The sequence below is a fragment of the Schistocerca cancellata genome, chromosome 7, assembly GCF_023864275.1.
Source record: "Schistocerca cancellata isolate TAMUIC-IGC-003103 chromosome 7, iqSchCanc2.1, whole genome shotgun sequence".
Lineage (NCBI taxonomy): Eukaryota > Metazoa > Arthropoda > Insecta > Orthoptera > Acrididae > Schistocerca > Schistocerca cancellata.
Genome location: NC_064632.1, coordinates 357,439,494 through 357,459,442, shown reverse-complemented (window position 1 = coordinate 357,459,442; position 19,949 = coordinate 357,439,494). Strand labels below are relative to the sequence as shown.

The window sequence follows — 19,949 nt, the reverse complement described above, 5'->3', positions numbered from 1 at the left end:
GCTGCAATCTCTGACAATCCGATGGAGGGGTTGGGTCTTGGCAAATGCCTGGAGACAGCTACGTGGTGTTAAGTGTAGTGCCAACAGTGAAGTATGGAGGAGATGGTGTTATGGTATGGGGGTGTTTCTCATGGATAGGGTATGATCCTTTTATTCTACTTGAAAAAGGAGGAAGGACAATTAGTGTTTAATGTCCCATCGACTGCCCAAATTCTGACCCGAGCCCAATTGAGAAGCTTTGGGATGAGTTAAAACATCGACTTCTCCCCAGATCCCAGTGTCCAACGTCACTGCCTTTCTTGGTTTCAGCTCTTGAGAAAGAATAGACTGCCATTCCTCCACAGAAATTCAGACTCCCCATTCAAAGTGTCCCTAGACCCAAACCATTGTAAAGGTGAAGGATGGACACACCCCATTTAGTGTACATTAATAGGGATCCAGATACTTTTCATCAGATAGTGTGTAGGAGCAATGAGGCCATCAGTGCTCTGTGTGACCAGTCACCTAGTGGCATCAGTTGCAGATGAAATTCATACTCATAAGTGAAAATGGGACTTAAGACCACCTTGGTTGTTGAGGAGCCAAGAATTGTTTCATATGTACTAGAGCGCAGGAATAAAAATTTTCCGAAATAAATTTTTAGGTCTTTTTTCATCCAGATTTTAAGTTTTGACTGCAGTTATGTCAGTGTACACATACCAAGTGAAGTGACACATTGATTAAGATAGTGGACTGAACTTCAGGAATACGATCGTTCAAACTTCATCCAGCCATCCAGATTCAGGTTTTACATAAATTTCTGTAAATTGCTTATGATAAATGTTGGGACGGTTCCTATGAAAATGTAACATGGATTATTTTCGTCTCCATTCTTTCCTAATCGGAGTATGTGCTCCATCTCTAATGATTGTGTCACTAGTGGAATGTTAAACCTTAAATGTCTGTTTCTTTTTTCATATACACTTAAGTTTAAATTGGGGCTAGCCAGCTGTATTGAGTGACTCTACCCACAAGAATCAGCAAGCAAATTAATTTGTGGAATATGCTGTTGAGCTGTCTGATCTTGAGGGCACCAAAACAGGTGGTGCAGAAGCATTCCAAGAAATACTTCACGTGTTCCTATTCCCTGACTGCTCTTCAGGCTAGTCAACACTTTTACCCCATACAACAGGAAATCCATAACAGTCAAGAGTGCTGTATTTGTTTACAAAAACCGGGGATGGATGTATCATTCTGCATATTGCAAAGAGACATGGGAATTCAGGGAAATGAAATAAAACATGGCAAAGCATTTTGCATTCGTTGTGCAAACTATTACCAAACTGCTAGTGCACAGTGTGAGGAACAAACACTAGAAATGAGGGATAATATGTTCTGGGCATTGTAATCAACCATATTGCCATGACATAACTTTTTCCAGCCATTGAGATGATACAAAGTGCATCATGATTGAGTGCTGTCCCTTGATGCATGCGTTCTTTCTCCAGAAGGAAGACAACCTGTGAATGGTGCTTATAGAGTATGAATATCATTACACATTTTTTATAAGAATTCCCTTCTACTTTGGGTTAGACCACTTGAAACATGCGAGAAATATTATAGTAACTCTCTAATCTGTGACTGTGAGGTGGCGCAGTGGTTAGCACACTGGACTCACATTCAGGAGGACAATGGTTCAAACCCAAATTGTTTCAGGCAAATGCCGGGATGGTTCCTTTGAAAGGGCACAGCCGATTTCCTTCCCCATCCTTCCCTAGTCCGAGCTCCTGCTCCATCTCTAATGACTTTGTTGTTGACGGGACGTTAAACACTAATCCCCTCCTCCTCTAGTCAGTGGGTAATCTGGCCAGTGCTACCTTGGCTTCTGCATCAGTACAAAAGCAGATTTCAGGAGCCACATCAAACTCAGAGTCTTATCCCACTGGGAGATGTAATGAGATGTTTACATTGAAATGTTGTGCTGTGGGCCGATAATGGATGTCATACCCCTAGAGGAACAGGCACAAGGCAGACCTAGTTGGAATATTAGCATGTGTGCTGATCAGTGCTAAAAGAGGCTTATGATCTGTTAACAGGATAAATTGCTGTCCATGTAATGGTGAAATTTGTTCAATGCATTAATTATAACTCATGGTCACATTTGTTTTTCTGCAGGGTACAGTAACCATTGCCTGCTACATTACACAGGCTGTTATCCCCAAGCTACTGCCATTTCTTTGACAGGAAGGTGATGTTCTTTTTTAGCAGGACAGTGCACATCCACATATGGCTCCGTAACACAGTAGAATGACTGTCCTGACCTGTAAAATCACCAGATCTCTTACCAGTTAGAAACATATGAGACACAGTGAAGAAGGAACTTCATTGTGTTCACGAGATGACAAAAGATTAAGTAGGAACTTAACTCCTTTTGTAGAAATGGGAAGAGCCATTGCTGAATTGCAGCAAAAGACACAAGATGCTTGGGACAGTCTGGATGCCATTTGACACCTTTTTGAGTGGTTGCATGTGAGAATACAAGTCTCCGTTGCCACAAGAAGGGGTGCACTGTGTATCAGTGTGATTGTTTGGACAACCTTTACTGGGCCATGTGCTTCATTTGGCCTGAATTTGTCATCATATAATCCTACAGTGATCAATTCAATAAAGTGCCCTTGAGGGTGATTTTTTCCGTTGGTATGTAAACTGTGGACCATAAATATTGGCAGTTGGCAGTGCTATGTCACTGGAGTATGCTTGTAACCACTTTTGTGCTTGTTAATGAGGAAGTTCTGCTGGTTGTGTGGACTGTATGATGTGGTTGATGTCTGTAGCAATCAATATCTTGTATTCCTGGTATGGTATGGGTACTTGAGGTATAATCTGGACAGTGAAAGACAAGTCCTGACAGTTAAAATGGGTTTGGTACAGCTACCTAGCATGTCTGTCACAACCAATCACAAAACATTATTTTGTGTACGCTTCTGTGGGAGTCTCTCAATGGAGCTGCAGCTCTATAAATGACTTTGATACCACCAGCAGTCTTTTTTTGGTACACACTTGAAAACTGGCCACACCATTCTCAGTTGTCATGACTCTTCTTTTGCCATAAGAAATGTAGTGGTTTCTCAATCTATTAGTGTTAATGATACTCTTTTTTCCCTTAAACTCCATTGTCAAACTACTGTCCATCTCCTATAAATCACTAATGGGAATTCATTTGGTGATGGTGATTAAAGATGTTTCCTCAGTAACAGTGCTACTTCTTCTAGTCACAAAGTGATACCAACATGGTTATTTGCCTATTTCGGTGTTGTTGAAATCTTGGGCTTCTTAAATATTGACCAATCTAAAACATAGTAAAATACATTTCTCATCCAGCACTCATATGCTGTAAAGTTTACTATGTCAAATTGCTGTGGCTAATTTCTGTTATGACACAGGTCTCATAATTCAGAACTGTCTCCTCATTGCTTCTGACATTCCATGTCATCACACCTATCAGTATGTTACCTGGAATGTGGCACATGAATAAAATATTAATCTTCAAAAACTTTTTCTCTTTCTGACTGTCAGTACAGACAACATCCACTTGAGGTTGCCCTACAAATTTCACTTACATAGTCTCCTGTTGTTTACAGAAAATGGTTTACACATCTTTGCTCTTCACCCACAATAGCACCAGAGATATTTCCTAATTGTCCATAAATCATCTGAAAAAATAATGGATGCTCAAACATGTGACATGCCTTATCTACATGTGGGGATAATTAGCTGTCAGTTTTTAAAGTTCCTGTCACCATAGCTAGTTATTTTCCTGCCCTCTGTCAAGATATAAATTATTTCAAAATTTTCTTCAACAGCTGGTTGAGGAGTTTTGCTAATAATAAGAATTTTAGAGCATGAAATGAAACTTTTATTGTGTATATTTATCTTGAAGAATGAGCTGTTTGTTTGCAGCTGATGGTCTAGGTTTGTTACTTTCTGGATTGCGCTGCATTCTTTAGCAAATATGCTATGTTTACTTTTGAAATGAAAATCAAACATACATAGCCCAATCATTTTCTTCATTTATTCATACCAGACGAGCCCCAACTTCTTACAACTCAACAACATTTCCCAAACAACTAATTATTATTTTCTACTAACAACAACCAACTGCTTTGGCTTGACACAGGATCAGTGTAATAAAGCAACTATCCATGATGATAAAATTCTTTATTAGTTTTAACACTTTCATACAGTTATGATGAAAAATTACTTCTTCACACAAAAACTGAAGTGTGCTGTAAGTTTTACAGTATTGAAGATAATATCTGACACTGTTTGTCTTCTTGTACAGTTTATTTTTTATACAAAATTTCATAAAGTATTGATATTGAATAGTTGTTTTTGATGTATGCAAATTGCTACTGACATACTTAATTATTTTGATTACTACCTTTTACAGAGGCTTTCAATGCTAAAGTTACATTATTTGGTTTAACTAACTACCTTATAAACCACCTTAAAGATTATGATCCACTTAACTATTTACAATCTCAGTAACTGGTCATGACATTATGTATTATTTTTCCTGAACTTTCTGTTTGATAATTTTGCTTATTTTGTATAACGGTTGTATTACATGGGTGAATTATCTTCCTGGGTTCGAAATTATGGCTTTAACAGAATGTAATTACATTTAAGTGTAAGTCCAAATCATCATAATTTTGCAAATGGAACTGTATAATTGACATCTTATTTACAGGTAATTCAGTAATTACAGATATTATTAGATAATGAACAATAAATAAGTAAGAATAAACACAAAGGTAAATATATGCTAACACAATGTATTGAGTAATTCAGTAAAGTTTGAGTTTTTTCTACTCCTGTCTGAAATCTTAGACCATTACATCATGACAAGCTTCTTGTCAGGGCACTGTTTTAGTGTAGCTGTCACACCTGTTTACAAGAAGGGTAGCAGAAGTGATCCACAAAACTTCTGTCCAATATCACTTTACATCCATCTGTTGTAAAATGTTAGAATATATTCTTAGCACAAATGTGATGTGTTGCACAGCCTCATGCTAACTTACTTCTATCCCAAAAACTGAGAGATGTGAAACCCAACTTACGCTTTTCTCACTTGGCATCCTGAAAGCCATGGATCAAGGCAGTCAGATAGATACAGTATTTCTAGACCTCCAAAAAGCATTTTACCCACAAGCAGAGATTCCCAGTGGTGGGATCGCCTTTTGGAACCCGTTTATACGGTGATGTAGGTTAAGGTCCCAAGTATCACACCATGCAGCCATTCAAACTGATGGGCTCTCATTCGTTAGTAATTGGCAAAAAAATTTCAGAATTTCGTATGATGCTCTTCAGCTTTAGCAAAGGACTTTTTCTCAAACTAGTTGTGCAGTGTAATGGTTAAGGTAGAGTCTTCACATAGAAAGAGTTGTAGGTTCCAGTCGTATCAGGTGCTGTGAAATTTTTTATTCTTAAATTTTTATCAAAATGACTTTGATCTTTATTTTTATTTGATTAATTGCTCTAAATGTAATTGTTTTTATGTATTAACTTCAATTTAATTTCTGTCATTTTATTATCCTACATTTTTGTCTGTGTTAATGCATTCTTTATTTCTATTCCTTATTTTGCTTGAATTTCATTTTACTTACACTCCCTCCATTCATTTAAATCTTCATCTGCATTGTATTGTCCATAATGCAATAAGAATTTATGTTTTAAATGTTTGTGTGATGATTACCATCCAAAAAATGTCCATCTTGTAACAAAAAATACATTTTGGATGCCATTCCACAGTCAATATAAATATAATATACCATCTTTCGTTCTTTAACTACTAAATTGGCATTTTCAGATATTTAAATATTATGACAGATAAATAAACAAAAAAAAATTCACACCTACAAAGATTCTAAGAGGTAAAAGAAGGATACAAAGAAAATATGAGAGCAGTTGAAAAAGTTAATACAGTAGTTAAAATGATGTGACAGAGGAATAGAAATAAAAGAAGTGTATATAAAAAACAATTAACTGATAAAAAGAAACATCAAGTTGTTTAATTAAAAAGATAAAAGAAAAAATTTCAAAGCACCTGCCAAGACTCAAACCCATAACCTTCCAAATTGAGGACTGTACCTTAACCATAAACCTATGCAACCACTTTGTAAAACAGTCCTTTGTTAATTAATGCTGTAGAACATTATACAAAATTTTGGTGTGATACCTGGGACATAAACCAACATCTGTGAGTAGATGGTTTCAAAAAGTTGATCCCATCAGTGGGGACTTTTCCTTGCCAGAATCACACATTTGGGCTAGTGTTACACTATCATATTTCTTTGACAAAGATTTGATCAAAGAAATGATGAAATATTGGTCAAATATGTTTGACAATGATATTTGATATGGCACTAAAAAGGGGTATTACACTGTCATCATATTTTTTGTCAAAGTTCAACATTGCTGACAACAACTTGTTATTATGCACAGCAGTTGCATGCACCACAATTGCACTGTGTGTGCATTTGGAGGAAAAGTGGGAGAGAAAAAAAGAAATCTACCTGGGTGAAACCGTGGTTTTTATGACAATACGATAAAAGCATTCAACAAAATTCGGTACATGAGCTTCTAGTGAAGGACATCAAGTTTTACATAAATTACTTAAGAATGGATGAGCATACATTTTAGTATTTGCTCAGTGAAGTGTCTTGCCATATCACAAAGCACAATATTCACTTAAGAACTGCTATATTTGCAGAAGACAGGCTCACAGTAACACTCTGATTTCTTGCTACTGGAGAGAGTTACCCTAGCTTACAGTACAGCACTTGAATAGCACAGGGCACATTAACTAAAATAATACCTGCAATGTGTGAAAGCAATTTATAAAGCACTAAAGGACCAATATCTGAAAGTAAATAAATGTTCCATACACTTTATGTGCATTAAGAACTATTTTCATTGTAGATCAAAGTAATAATTACATTTTCTGTCCCACAACTTTAAAATTAATAGAAACGTAGGAAGCTGATGAGGTGCTTCACAATGTGAGACATCCTGAGTACAAAAAATAATGACCTCCGCAATTGTTTTTTGTAGCTTTCCAGTCTTCTTAATCCATTTTTGTACTCAGGGTGCCTCACATTTAAAGCACCTCATCAGTTTCATACCTTTCTATTAATATTGTAGTTGACGGCACACGTGAATTAAACATTGCAGCCATGTTTACAAACACACTACTGGTGACAGAATGCTGCAGTGATGCTAGTGGTAACATTTCACATTGCAGTGGACAGAAGACAGGCGACTTTTATGATCAAATCTACAGCGAGGCTCTAGATTTGATCATATTTATTTGATGACAGGCAAGATTTGACAAAGCTCACTATTACACCATCAAATTGCTTTGATGTAGTTGTTTGACATCAACTTTGACAAAGAAACGTGATAGTATATATATATACATATACATATATATATATATATATATATATATATATATATATATATATATATATATATATATATGAATATAATAGAGGGAAACATTCCACGTGGGAAAAATATATCTAAAAAGAAAGATGATGAGACTTACCAAACAAAAGCGCTGGCAGGTCGATAGACACACAAACAAACACAAACATACACACAAAATTCTAGCTTTCGCAACCAACGGTTGCCTCGTCAGGAAAGAAGGAAGGAGAGGGAAAGACAAAAGGATTTGGGTTTTAAGGGAGAGGGTAAGGAGTCATTCCAATCCCGGGAGCGGAAAGACTTACCTTAGGGGGAAAAAGGGACAGGTATTACCTCGCACACACACACATATCCATCCGCATATACACAGACACAAGCAGACATTTGTGAAGGCATATATATATATATATGAATATAATAGAGGGAAACATTCCACGTGGGAAAAATATATTTAAAAAGAAAGATGATGAGACTTACCAAACAAAAGCGCTGGCAGGTTGATAGACACACAAACAAACACAAACATATACACAAAATTCTAGCTTTCGCAACCAACGGTTGCCTCGTTAGGAAAGAGGGAAGGTGAAGGAAAGACAAAAGGATATGGGTTTTAAGGGAGAGGGTAAGGAGTCATTCCAATCCCGGGAGCGGAAAGACTTACCTTAGGGGGAAAAAAGGACAGGTATACACTCGCACACACACACATATATATCCATCCGCATATACACAGACACAAGCAGACATTTGTAAAGGCAAAGAGTTTGGTATGCGGATGGATATGTGTGTGTGTGCGAGTGTATACCTGTCCTTTTTTTCCCCCTAAGGTAAGTCTTTCCGCTCCCGGGATTGGAATGACTCCTTACCCTCTCCCTTAAAACCCATATCCTTTTGTCTTTCCTTCACCTTCCCTCTTTCCTGACGAGGCAACTGTTGGTTGCGAAAGCTAGAATTTTGTGTATATATATATATATAGGGAAACATTTCACGTGGGAAAAATATATTTAAAAAGAAAGATGATGAGACTTACCAAACAAAAGCGCTGGCAGGTCGATAGACACACAAACAAACACAAACATACACACAAAAATCTAGCTTTCGCAACCAACGGTTGCCTCGTCAGGAAAGAGGGAAGAAGAAGGAAAGACAAAAGGATATGGGTTTTAAGGGAGAGGGTAAGGAGTCATTCCAATCCCGGGAGCGGAAAGACTTACCTTAGGGGGAAAAAAGGACAGGTATACACTCGCACACACACACATATCCATCCGCATATACACAGACACAAGCAGACATTTGTAAAGGCAAAGAGTTTGGGCAGAGATGTAAGTCGGGGCGGAAGTACAGAGGCAAAGATGATGTTGAAAGACAGGTGAGATATGAGCGGCGGCAGATTGAAATTAGAAATTAGCGGAGATTGAGGCCTGGCGGATAGCGAGAAGAGAGGATATGCTGAAGGGCAAGTTCCCATCTCCGGAGTTCAGACAGGTTGGTGTTAGTGGGAAGTATCCAGATAACCCGGACGGTGTAACTCTGTGCCAAGATGTGCTGGCCGTGCACCAAGGCATGTTTAGCCACAGGGTGATCCTCATTACCAACAAACACTGTCTGCCTGTGTCCATTCATGCGAATGGACAGTTTGTTGCTGGTCATTCCCACATAGAACGCTTCACAGTGTAGGCAGGTCAGTTGGTAAATCACGTGGGTGCTTTCACACGTGGCTCTGCCTTTGATCGTGTACACCTTCCGGGTTACAGGACTGGAATAGGTGGTGGTGGGAGGGTGCATGGGACAGGTTTTACAGGGGTAGGAGCCAGAGGGTAGGGAAGGTGGTTTGGGGATTTCATGGGGATGAACTAAGAGGTTACGAAAGTTAGGTGGACGGCGGAAAGACACTCTTGGTGGAGTGGGGAGGATTTCATGAAGGATGGATCTCATTTCAGGGCAGGATTTGAGGAAGTTGTATCCCTGCTGGAGAGTCACATTCAGAATCTGATCCAGTCCCGGAAAGTATCCTGTCACAAGTGGGGCACTTTTGGGGTTCTTCTGTGGAAGGTTCCGGGTTTGAGGAGATGAGGAAGTGGCTCTGGTTATTTGCTTCTGTACCAGGTCGGGAGGGTAGTTACGGGATGCAAAAGCTGTTTTCAGGTTGTTGGTGTAATGATTCAAGGATTCCGGACTGGAGCAGATTCGATTGCCACGAAGACCTAGGCTGTAGGGAAGGGACCGTTTGATGTGGAATGGGTGGCAGCTGTCATAATGGAGGTACTGTTGCTTGTTGGTGGGTTTGATGTGGACGGACGTGTGAAGCTGGCCATTGGACAGGTGGAGGTCAACGTCAAGGAAAGTGGCATGGGATTTAGAGTAGGACCAGGTGAATCTGATGGAACCAAAGGAGTTGAGGTTGGAGAGGAAATTCTGGAGTTTTTCTTCACTGTGAGTCCAGATCATGAAAATGTCATCAATAAATCTGTACCAAACTTTGGGTTGGCAGGCCTGGGTAACCAAGAAGGCTTCCTCTAAGCGACCCATGAATAGGTTGGCGTACGAGGGGGCCATCCTGGTACCCATGGCTGTTCCCTTTAATTGTTGGTATGTCTGGCCTTCAAAAGTGAAGAAGTTGTGGGTCAGGATGAGGCTGGCTAAGGTAATGAGGAAAGAGGTTTTAGGTAGGGCGGCAGGTGATCGGCGTGAAAGGAAGTGCTCCATCGCAGCGAGGCCCTGGACATGCGGAATATTTGTGTATAAGGAAGTGGCATCAATGGTTACAAGGATGGTTTCCGGGGGTAACAGACTGGGTAGGGATTCCAGGCGTTCGAGAAAGTGGTTGGTGTCTTTGATGAAGGATGGGAGACTGCATGTAATGGGTTGAAGGTGTTGATCTACGTAGGCAGAGATGCGTTCTGTGGGGGCTTGGTAACCAGCTACAATGGGACGGCCGGGATGATTGGGTTTGTGAATTTTGGGAAGAAGGTAGAAGGTAGGGGTGCGGGGTGTTGGTGGGGTCAGGAGGTTGATGGAGTCAGGTGAAAGGTTTTGGAGGGGGCCTAAGGTTCTGAGGATTCCTTGAAGCTCCGCCTGGACATCAAACACCCCGCACCCCTACCTTCTACCTTCTTCCCAAAATTCACAAACCCAATCATCCCGGCCGTCCCATTGTAGCTGGTTACCAAGCCCCCACAGAACGCATCTCTGCCTACGTAGATCAACACCTTCAACCCATTACATGCAGTCTCCCATCCTTCATCAAAGACACCAACCACTTTCTCGAACGCCTGGAATCCCTACCCAGTCTGTTACCCCCGGAAACCATCCTTGTAACCATTGATGCCACTTCCTTATACACAAATATTCCGCATGTCCAGGGCCTCGCTGCGATGGAGCACTTCCTTTCACGCCGATCACCTGCCGCCCTACCTAAAACCTCTTTCCTCATTACCTTAGCCAGCCTCATCCTGACCCACAACTTCTTCACTTTTGAAGGCCAGACATACCAACAATTAAAGGGAACAGCCATGGGTACCAGGATGGCCCCCTTGTACGCCAACCTATTCATGGGTCGCTTAGAGGAAGCCTTCTTGGTTACCCAGGCCTGCCAACCCAAAGTTTGGTACAGATTTATTGATGACATTTTCATGATCTGGACTCACAGTGAAGAAAAACTCCAGAATTTCCTCTCCAACCTCAACTCCTTTGGTTCCATCAGATTCACCTGGTCCTACTCTAAATCCCATGCCACTTTCCTTGACGTTGACCTCCACCTGTCCAATGGCCAGCTTCACACGTCCGTCCACATCAAACCCACCAACAAGCAACAGTACCTCCATTATGACAGCTGCCACCCATTCCACATCAAACGGTCCCTTCCCTACAGCCTAGGTCTTCGTGGCAATCGAATCTGCTCCAGTCCGGAATCCTTGAATCATTACACCAACAACCTGAAAACAGCTTTTGCATCCCGTAACTACCCTCCCGACCTGGTACAGAAGCAAATAACCAGAGCCACTTCCTCATCTCCTCAAACCCGGAACCTTCCACAGAAGAACCCCAAAAGTGCCCCACTTGTGACAGGATACTTTCCGGGACTGGATCAGATTCTGAATGTGACTCTCCAGCAGGGATACAACTTCCTCAAATCCTGCCCTGAAATGAGATCCATCCTTCATGAAATCCTCCCCACTCCACCAAGAGTGTCTTTCCGCCGTCCACCTAACTTTCGTAACCTCTTAGTTCATCCCCATGAAATCCCCAAACCACCTTCCCTACCCTCTGGCTCCTACCCCTGTAACCGCCCCCGGTGTAAAACCTGTCCCATGCACCCTCCCACCACCACCTATTCCAGTCCTGTAACCCGGAAGGTGTACACGATCAAAGGCAGAGCCACGTGTGAAAGCACCCACGTGATTTACCAACTGACCTGCCTACACTGTGAAGCGTTCTATGTGGGAATGACCAGCAACAAACTGTCCATTCGCATGAATGGACACAGGCAGACAGTGTTTGTTGGTAATGAGGATCACCCTGTGGCTAAACATGCCTTGGTGCACGGCCAGCACATCTTGGCACAGAGTTACACCGTCCGGGTTATCTGGATACTTCCCACTAACACCAACCTGTCTGAACTCCGGAGATGGGAACTTGCCCTTCAGCATATCCTCTCTTCTCGCTATCCGCCAGGCCTCAATCTCCGCTAATTTCTAATTTCAATCTGCCGCCGCTCATATCTCACCTGTCTTTCAACATCATCTTTGCCTCTGTACTTCCGCCCCGACTTACATCTCTGCCCAAACTCTTTGCCTTTACAAATGTCTGCTTGTGTCTGTGTATATGCGGATGGATATGTGTGTGTGTGCGAGTGTATACCTGTCCTTTTTTCCCCCTAAGGTAAGTCTTTCCGCTCCCGGGATTGGAATGACTCCTTACCCTCTCCCTTAAAACCCATATCCTTTTGTCTTTCCTTCTTCTTCCCTCTTTCCTGACGAGGCAACCGTTGGTTGCGAAAGCTAGATTTTTGTGTGTATGTTTGTGTTTGTTTGTGTGTCTATCGACCTGCCAGCGCTTTTGTTTGGTAAGTATATATATATATACCTAAAAACAAAGATGAAAGTGCTGGCAGGTCGACAGACACACAAACGAACACAAACATACACACAAAATCCAAGCTTTCGCAACAAACTGTTGCCTCATCAGGAAAGAGGGAAGGAGAGGGAAAGACGAAAGGATGTGGGTTTTAAGGGAGAGGGTAAGGAGTCATTCCAGTCCCGGGAGCGGAAAGACTTACCTTAGGGGGAAAAAAGGAGGAAAAAAGGACGGGTATACACTCGCGCACACACACACATATCCATCCACACATATACAGACACAAGACACATATGGTGACAGGCTTCAGAATTTCTAAGGACATACACTCCCATGGAAACCACAAAAACAAATTAGACTATTTACAGTGTACACAGAGGCATTTAGACAATCATTCTTCCTTCATTCTATTAGCGAATGGAATGGGCAGAAACCATAATATGTTGCAAAATGGGGATGTATCCATTACCATGCACTTCACAGTGATTTGCAGAATATGAAAGTAGATGTTGATATACTTGTAACAATGCGGTCTCTGTTCAGAAGGATCCCTGGGAAACAAAAGCATCATTTATCAGCAAGCGGAAAATATGTTGTTTTTTCTTTGCAGTCACTTTTGGCAGAATAATAATTGAATGAATTCTGGGATTATAGCACCTAAAACTCCAGGTAATAGAAAAATAAGTTTGAAAAAGTGAAATCAGTATCAAAATTGAGATGAAGAAGGAGATATTTCAGAAGTGTAAATTTCACTAGCATGTAAGAAATGCTGCCAACATTGATGCACAAAAAAAGATTCTTTAGATAAACTGATTGAGATATTCAGAACCTTTTCATGTTATACAACACTGAAGATCCAATCCAAAGATAAAGTAACTAATAAGAAGGCAGGTTGTTTATAGCATGTCTTTTAAAGTAAGGTACAAAAAAATTATAGAAGGTGCCACAAGAGACAAATATGGATCAGGGTGAGTTTCACATGCTGTAATATAGAATTCATACTATAAAAATCACCAGATAGGAAGAGTTGCCTTTGTCAGTTACCGTATTTACTCGAATCTAAGCCACTCTTTTTTTCCGGTTTTTGTAATCCAAAAAACCGCCTGCGGCTTAGAATCGAGTGCAAAGCAAGCGGAAGTTCTGAAAAAATGTTGGTGGGTGCCGCCACAACTTACTTCCGCCGTCGAATACATGTAGCGCTACACAGGCATGCTTTGTAGGCACAAAGATAAATACTGGTGCCAAAGCCTCTGCGTCAGGAAATAAATTAAAAAAAAAAAGGTGGAAGACGAGTTTTTTGCATGCAGTATTCTTGTCACCGTAAGAATAATACGAATATAAACATTTTGCCATGTATTGTTTCATGTTGGCTGCTATCTCATTTAAGTCCTGTCTCCCTAATAAACTACGAAACTAGATTGAGACAACAGCAAACGCGGAGGAATATACATATCATGTCATGTTTATATTCATATTATTTTTACGCTTAATAGTGATACAGTCAGAAATGAAGCATGGCAATTGACTAGATTTTTAAATCTACGATGACTCTAATTTCTGTGTAGAATGTAATGTACTAAAGAGGTGCATGCAAAGATTTTCAAACGGAGAAAAATTTTCGCTAAAATCTCGTTCAGAACATCTTCTATCATACGCAGTCTATTATTTGGTTCTTGTTGATCATTATCAAAGAAAGCAGCAGTGTAAGTAACAACAAATAGCAGTTTCTTGCCATCGTTTCGCTAATGAGACGATTCCGCTCTCTCTTTTTTTTTTATTGTAAGCGGCAGTAGCTCGCACAAAAGCAAGCCCTGCCGCGAGCGGCGACAGGCCGTAAACACGCACTATCAGAAAATGGTTCAAATGGCTCTGAGCATTATGGCACTCAACTGCTGTGGTCATTAGTCCCCTAGAACTTAGAACTACTTAAACCTAACTAACCTAAGGACATCACACACACCCATGCCTGAGGCAGGATTCGAACCTGCAACCGTAGCAGCAGCGCGGCTCCGGACTGGAGCGCCTAGAACCGCACGGCCGCCGCGGCCGACCACGCACTATCAGAATGCGACAAACAATGCATGACACAGTACAGTAATGCATTTTCAGCTTAGAGTGATGCAAACACCTATAACAAAGAAAACTGCGCTTATCAGATCAAAGAAAAAATAAGCAATCAATTCAAACAAGACGAGGCACATGGAAAAGGAAGGGTACCCGTATAAATACGGATGGAGCGCTTGACGCATAGCAATGGCTACCTGGTAAAGCTTAACTGCTAAGCTTACGACTCGAACCAAACTACTGTAGCTGTATCGTCATTCACTCGCCCTAAATTGTGTCTCATATTACAATGGACCAACTTTGTTTCGATTTGGAGATGCGGCCTATAACTTCTCTCTCCCCTTGAATTTCGAGTCTCAAATTTCAGGTGTGGCTTAGATTCGAGAAAATTTATTTCCTTGATTTTGAGTCTCATTTTTCAGGTGCGGCTTAGATTCGAGTGCGGCTTAGATTCGAGTAAATATGGTATTAACATTCTTTGGGTAGATGGAACGACAGAAAGAGGAACTGCTGTGAGTAGAAACTTTTTTTTTTTTTTTTTTTGTAGTTGTTTGGTTTCCATCAGTTACTGTTCATTTAGAAATATGATGATTTCAATTTAATGTTCTTTTTGTTTTCTAGTCAACTCTGAAAGTGCTGAATGTCTCTGGCAATGGTTTACATTCCTTACTGGACTTGGCTCCTCTTCGTAAGTTGACATTTCTTTCAGCAAAGGATAACAGGTTGTTGGATGTGGGTGACATCACAAATGTTGTAAGTGGGTGGTATATTCTTTCTTCACTTGAGCTACAGGGTAACCCTGTTTGCAAATGCCACCACTATCGTGAGAATATAATTGCAGCTGCCAATAGGATTGGTAAGTGTTGCATTGACGTAGCTTTTTCATGTGTGTGTGTGTGTGTGTGTGTGTGTGTGTGTGTGTGTGTGTGTGTGTGTGTGTGTGTGTGTGTGCGCGCGTTCATACTGCTAAATGATGTTTCTGTTTTGCCTAAGAATATTGGATGATAATAATCAGTCTGTGATGTGTAAATAACAAAATCTTTCATACTGATGAAATTATTTTCCGCAATTCATGCTGTCATATGATCAAATAGACATGATTAACTGCTAAGGACTGACACTTTTGTTTCATCAGTAGCAAAATAAAAACTTTTCCTTGTTACATGAAAGTTACAGTGTCACTTGGAGAACTGATTTATTTGAATATATTTTTATTAAGATTGTATTGAATAAGTTAAACATAATGACAAAGCAGACTGCTTTTGTTTGCTAAAAAACCAGCAGAACTCTAAAAAATGCAGTAGATAAAAAAGATTAAATATGAAATTGAAAAGTCCTTAAATATGAAAAAAAACATACACTGTAACATATCAGAGCCATGATGTGTACATCTCAGTCGTGTAATGTGAATGGCTATTTCTAATTCCGTACCGTTTATTGAGCAATGGTGTGTGGCTGGTTTGCGTGTTGTGTACAGTATGGCTTCCCTGCTATTGCCTGTTTTTTGGTGGGTACTGCATCTGGGGTTGCCAGTAGTAGCTGTGTTGTAGGGGCTCACCAGTACTGTTGTGTTAGCATGCTATGGACCATAGATGTTTAGTTCCTTGCGAATAGTGTCTTTGGTCTATTATGTTTCCATCTATGGTTGTGGTCGTAGTTCCCCAGAGAAAGAATAAATGTGTTACGCGAGTGTGTCGTGTTTCTGTACAGTCGTGTGGAGAGTTTTTGGAATACTTGCAAGAGGGTATCTAGCCAATATTCCCGGTGAAGATCCACAGTTCATGTGTAATGCGGTGGATTGCTTATGATTCTGAGTACTTTGTTCTGTATGAGCTGCAGACGGCGCAGGCATGTGGGCGCAGCATATCCCCAGACGGGAGCAGCGTATGTCATCAGAATTCTAATAAGTGTGGTGTACATGGTCCTCAATACCCTGTTTGAGCCTCATGTTTGCTTTGTTGGTCATGTGTTGAATGTGGTCCCCCCAGAGTAGTTTCCAGTCCAGCCAGACACCGAGGTATTTGACCTCCTCACGGAAACGTATTGGGTGTGCATGTAGTGTTGTTTGGTTGCAGTGTTGATGTTTACGCAGTAGTTTCAGTCTTTTAGTGAACAGAACAGCTTCACACTTGTCAACGTTTACTCTAACATGCCATTTCACCAACCAAGGTGCTGCCGCTCTGAATGCAGTCTGCAGTCAAGAGTTAATGTTCGACGGTTTCCAATCTTGCACGAGGATGGCAATGTCATCCTTGTAGATTGCCACCACCATGTTGCGTGTAGCTGGAAGGTCATTAATGTAGAGGTTAAACAATATGGGCCCTAGGATGCTTCCCTGGGGTACTCCAGCCTGGATACCATGTCGTATTGATTGTTTGCCCTGCACATCAATGTTGAAACTCCTGTCGGTGAGATATGAGTGTATGAGACGTATGAGCCCATCGGGGGAACCCTGCATCGCTGAGTTTGCGTATGAGGCCGTTGTGCCACAGATGGTCGAAGGCCTTTTTGATGTCCAGGAACACTGCCCCAGTTCCTTTGTTTGTGTTGTATCTGTGTATTATGTATTCAACGATGCGGAGGAGTTGTTGTGTTGTCGAGTGGTGATTCCTGAAGCCGAACTGCTCCAGCCTCAGGGTGTCATTTGTAATGCAGTGCCTAGTGAGTCATTTTAGTATTACCTTCTCAATGATCTTGCTGAGCATGCTCAGCAGACTGATGTGTTGGTAATTTTGTGGGAGGGAGTGGTCTTTCCCCGTCTTCCTGAACATCAGGACCTCGGCCAATTTCCAAAAGGCGGGGAAGTGTTGGTGTTTAAGTATGGCATTCCTGATGTGTGTGAGGTATTCTACTGCTTTATCCGTGAACTCCTGGAGGACATGGTTTTGAATGCCATCGTGACCAGGGGCCTTCCTAGCTATGATATGCATGATGGCCCATTTGACTTCAGCTGTGCTAGCCTGTCGGATGTTGATGCGCGATGGTTGGGCCAAGATAAGTGTAACTATCTGTTCAGTCGCAAGTGTGAATGCTGGGTCTGAGGAATTCAGGTTTGGTGTGAATGATGCTGCAAGTGTGAGGGCCATCAGTTCTGATTTTTCTTCCACAGAATATGCTGGTCCATCTGGCCCTTGTAGCAGGGGTGTGTACAGTTTCTCCCTGGTGAAGTGTCGGGCCAACTGTCACACACCACGTTGCATGGTGTCCAGCCCTTCGAGTTTCTGGTTCCACTGTTGTATTTAAATGTTTGGATTTTGTCCAGGATTATTCTCTGGAGCCTGTTCATGTGCTGTTTGAAGTGCTGGCACCTGGTACGCTGCCAATGTCTCCTGAGGTGGTTCCTCATTGAGATTAGGCCCAGGATCTGTGTGTTCATATAGTTTCTTTCCATTGGAGTTTCGCCTGTGTGAGTTCCAGTAAGGGTGTTTTGTGTTAAGATCTCCAGCGACAATTACTCACGGTGATATGTTGAGTATAGTGCTGATGTCACGTGTGTAGATGTTCTTAGGGCTGTTGTATACTGACACCAGTGTAGTGTAGGCTCTGTTGAACGTGACCCTGACAGCAGTTGCCTCTAGTTTTTCAAGTTTAGGAAGCACTTTGTTTGTGTGTTCACTGTCTTCGTGTATGATGATAGCTGTTCCACCGAAACCGGGGCCATCCGGTCGGTCGGTATTATAGACGCAGTAGCCAGTGAAGTTTATGTGGTTGTGGGGTTTGAGCTTAGTTTCGCTCAGTAGTGCAATAAGGATACCCTTATGCTCCATGAGCATGGCAAGTTCCGCCCTTTTCTTGTTGATCCTGTCTGCGTTCCAGAACAGGATCTGTAACAACTGCACCAGACACTTATTGTCTTTACCGAGCGAGGTGGCACAGTGGTTAGACACTGGACTCGCATTCGGAAGGACGACGGTTCAATCCTGCATCTGGCCATCCTGATTTAGGTTTTCTGTGATTTCCCTAAATCACTCCAGGCAAATGCCGGGATGGTTCCTCTGAAAGGACACGTCCGACTTCCTTCCCCATCCTTCCCTAATCCGATGAGACCGATGACCACGCTGTCTGGTCTCCTTCCCCAAACCACCCAACCAACCAACTTATTGTCTTATATAGGCGTTGCTGGCCACAGTGCCATATTCTGCCTGTTTACATATCCCTGTATTTTAAAATGCATGCCTATACCAGTTTCTTTGGCACTTCAGTGTATCTCAGTCTCATAATATGAACTGCTTCTGTGATTTCTGTTGATTCATAGTGTGTATGTCTAGTAACGTAATACAAACTGCAGATCCTGCTTCTGCACCTTCTGTTAACAGAGTTATACTCATTCCTACAAGCATGACATGAAAGGAGAAATGGCTGCTTGTATTACATGACAGTGGCACAGTTACTTGTAACAGGTCACATGGATGCATTATTTTTCATGTTTGTGCACTTTTCAGTGTTATATTTAATAGTAGTTATTATATTTTTGTATATTTTTTTAAGGAGTTATGATAATAACTGTGAAGGAGTGGAAACTGATCAACTCTGTCTTCACATTTAGCATGATCAAGACAAACTTAATAAAAACATCTTTCTCAGTTAATCATATTAATAATGCTCTTTAATTATTTAAAAGAAAAAAAAACATAAACTAGCTGTTTCAGTGCATAGTTAACTGATGGTAAATGGCTTGTAGACATATCTGCAGACTTTCTTCGGCCGTAATGGCGACAAAACAAAGGATGACACAGATATGGCCAACATATTAAACTTCTTTTTCCAAAACTGTTTCACAGAGGAAGTTGGCACTGTGGTTACTCCTTTAAATCACTGCACAAATATCAGAATGACACATATAAAAATAAGTGACCATTGGATAGAAAGACAACTAAAATTGCTCCACTGGGCCTGAGACGATATCAATATGATTCTACATAGACTATGCAGAAGATCTTCCTCCTCTTCTAGCACTAGCATGTTGTAGGCTACTGGAGGAGAAAAGTGTTCCTAATGATTGGAAAAAAGTGCGGGTCATTCCCATTTCCAAGAAAGGCCATAGATCAGATGTGCAAAACTGTAGACTGTATCCGATGTCAGTCTGTTGTAGAATTTTGGAACTTATTTTATGCTCACATATTATGACAATTCGGAGACCAAAAATCTCTCTTGTAGAAATAAACGAGTTCCATAAACAACACTTGTGTGAAACCCAGTTTGCTCTGTTCATGCATGAGACCCAGAAAGTAGTAGATACTAGCTCTCAGGTTGATGCTGTGTTTTTCGATGTCTCTTAGGAAGGCATTTGATACAGTTATGCATTGCCACAATTTTCACTCTATGGCAGAGTGAGCACTAATTTC

At 41.2% G+C, this 19,949-nt stretch overlaps 1 protein-coding gene across 1 annotated transcript in view; it reads left to right on the top strand.

Annotated features, from left to right (window-relative positions):
- Nucleotides 1–19,949, top strand: part of LOC126092774 (protein phosphatase 1 regulatory subunit 42-like) — a 95,869-nt gene that overhangs the window by 25,000 nt on the left and 50,920 nt on the right. The window contains exon 4 of the mRNA XM_049908501.1: nt 15,226–15,460. Coding sequence (XP_049764458.1) covers nt 15,226–15,460 — 235 coding nt within the window. The remainder of the gene's footprint in view (nt 1–15,225; nt 15,461–19,949) is intronic.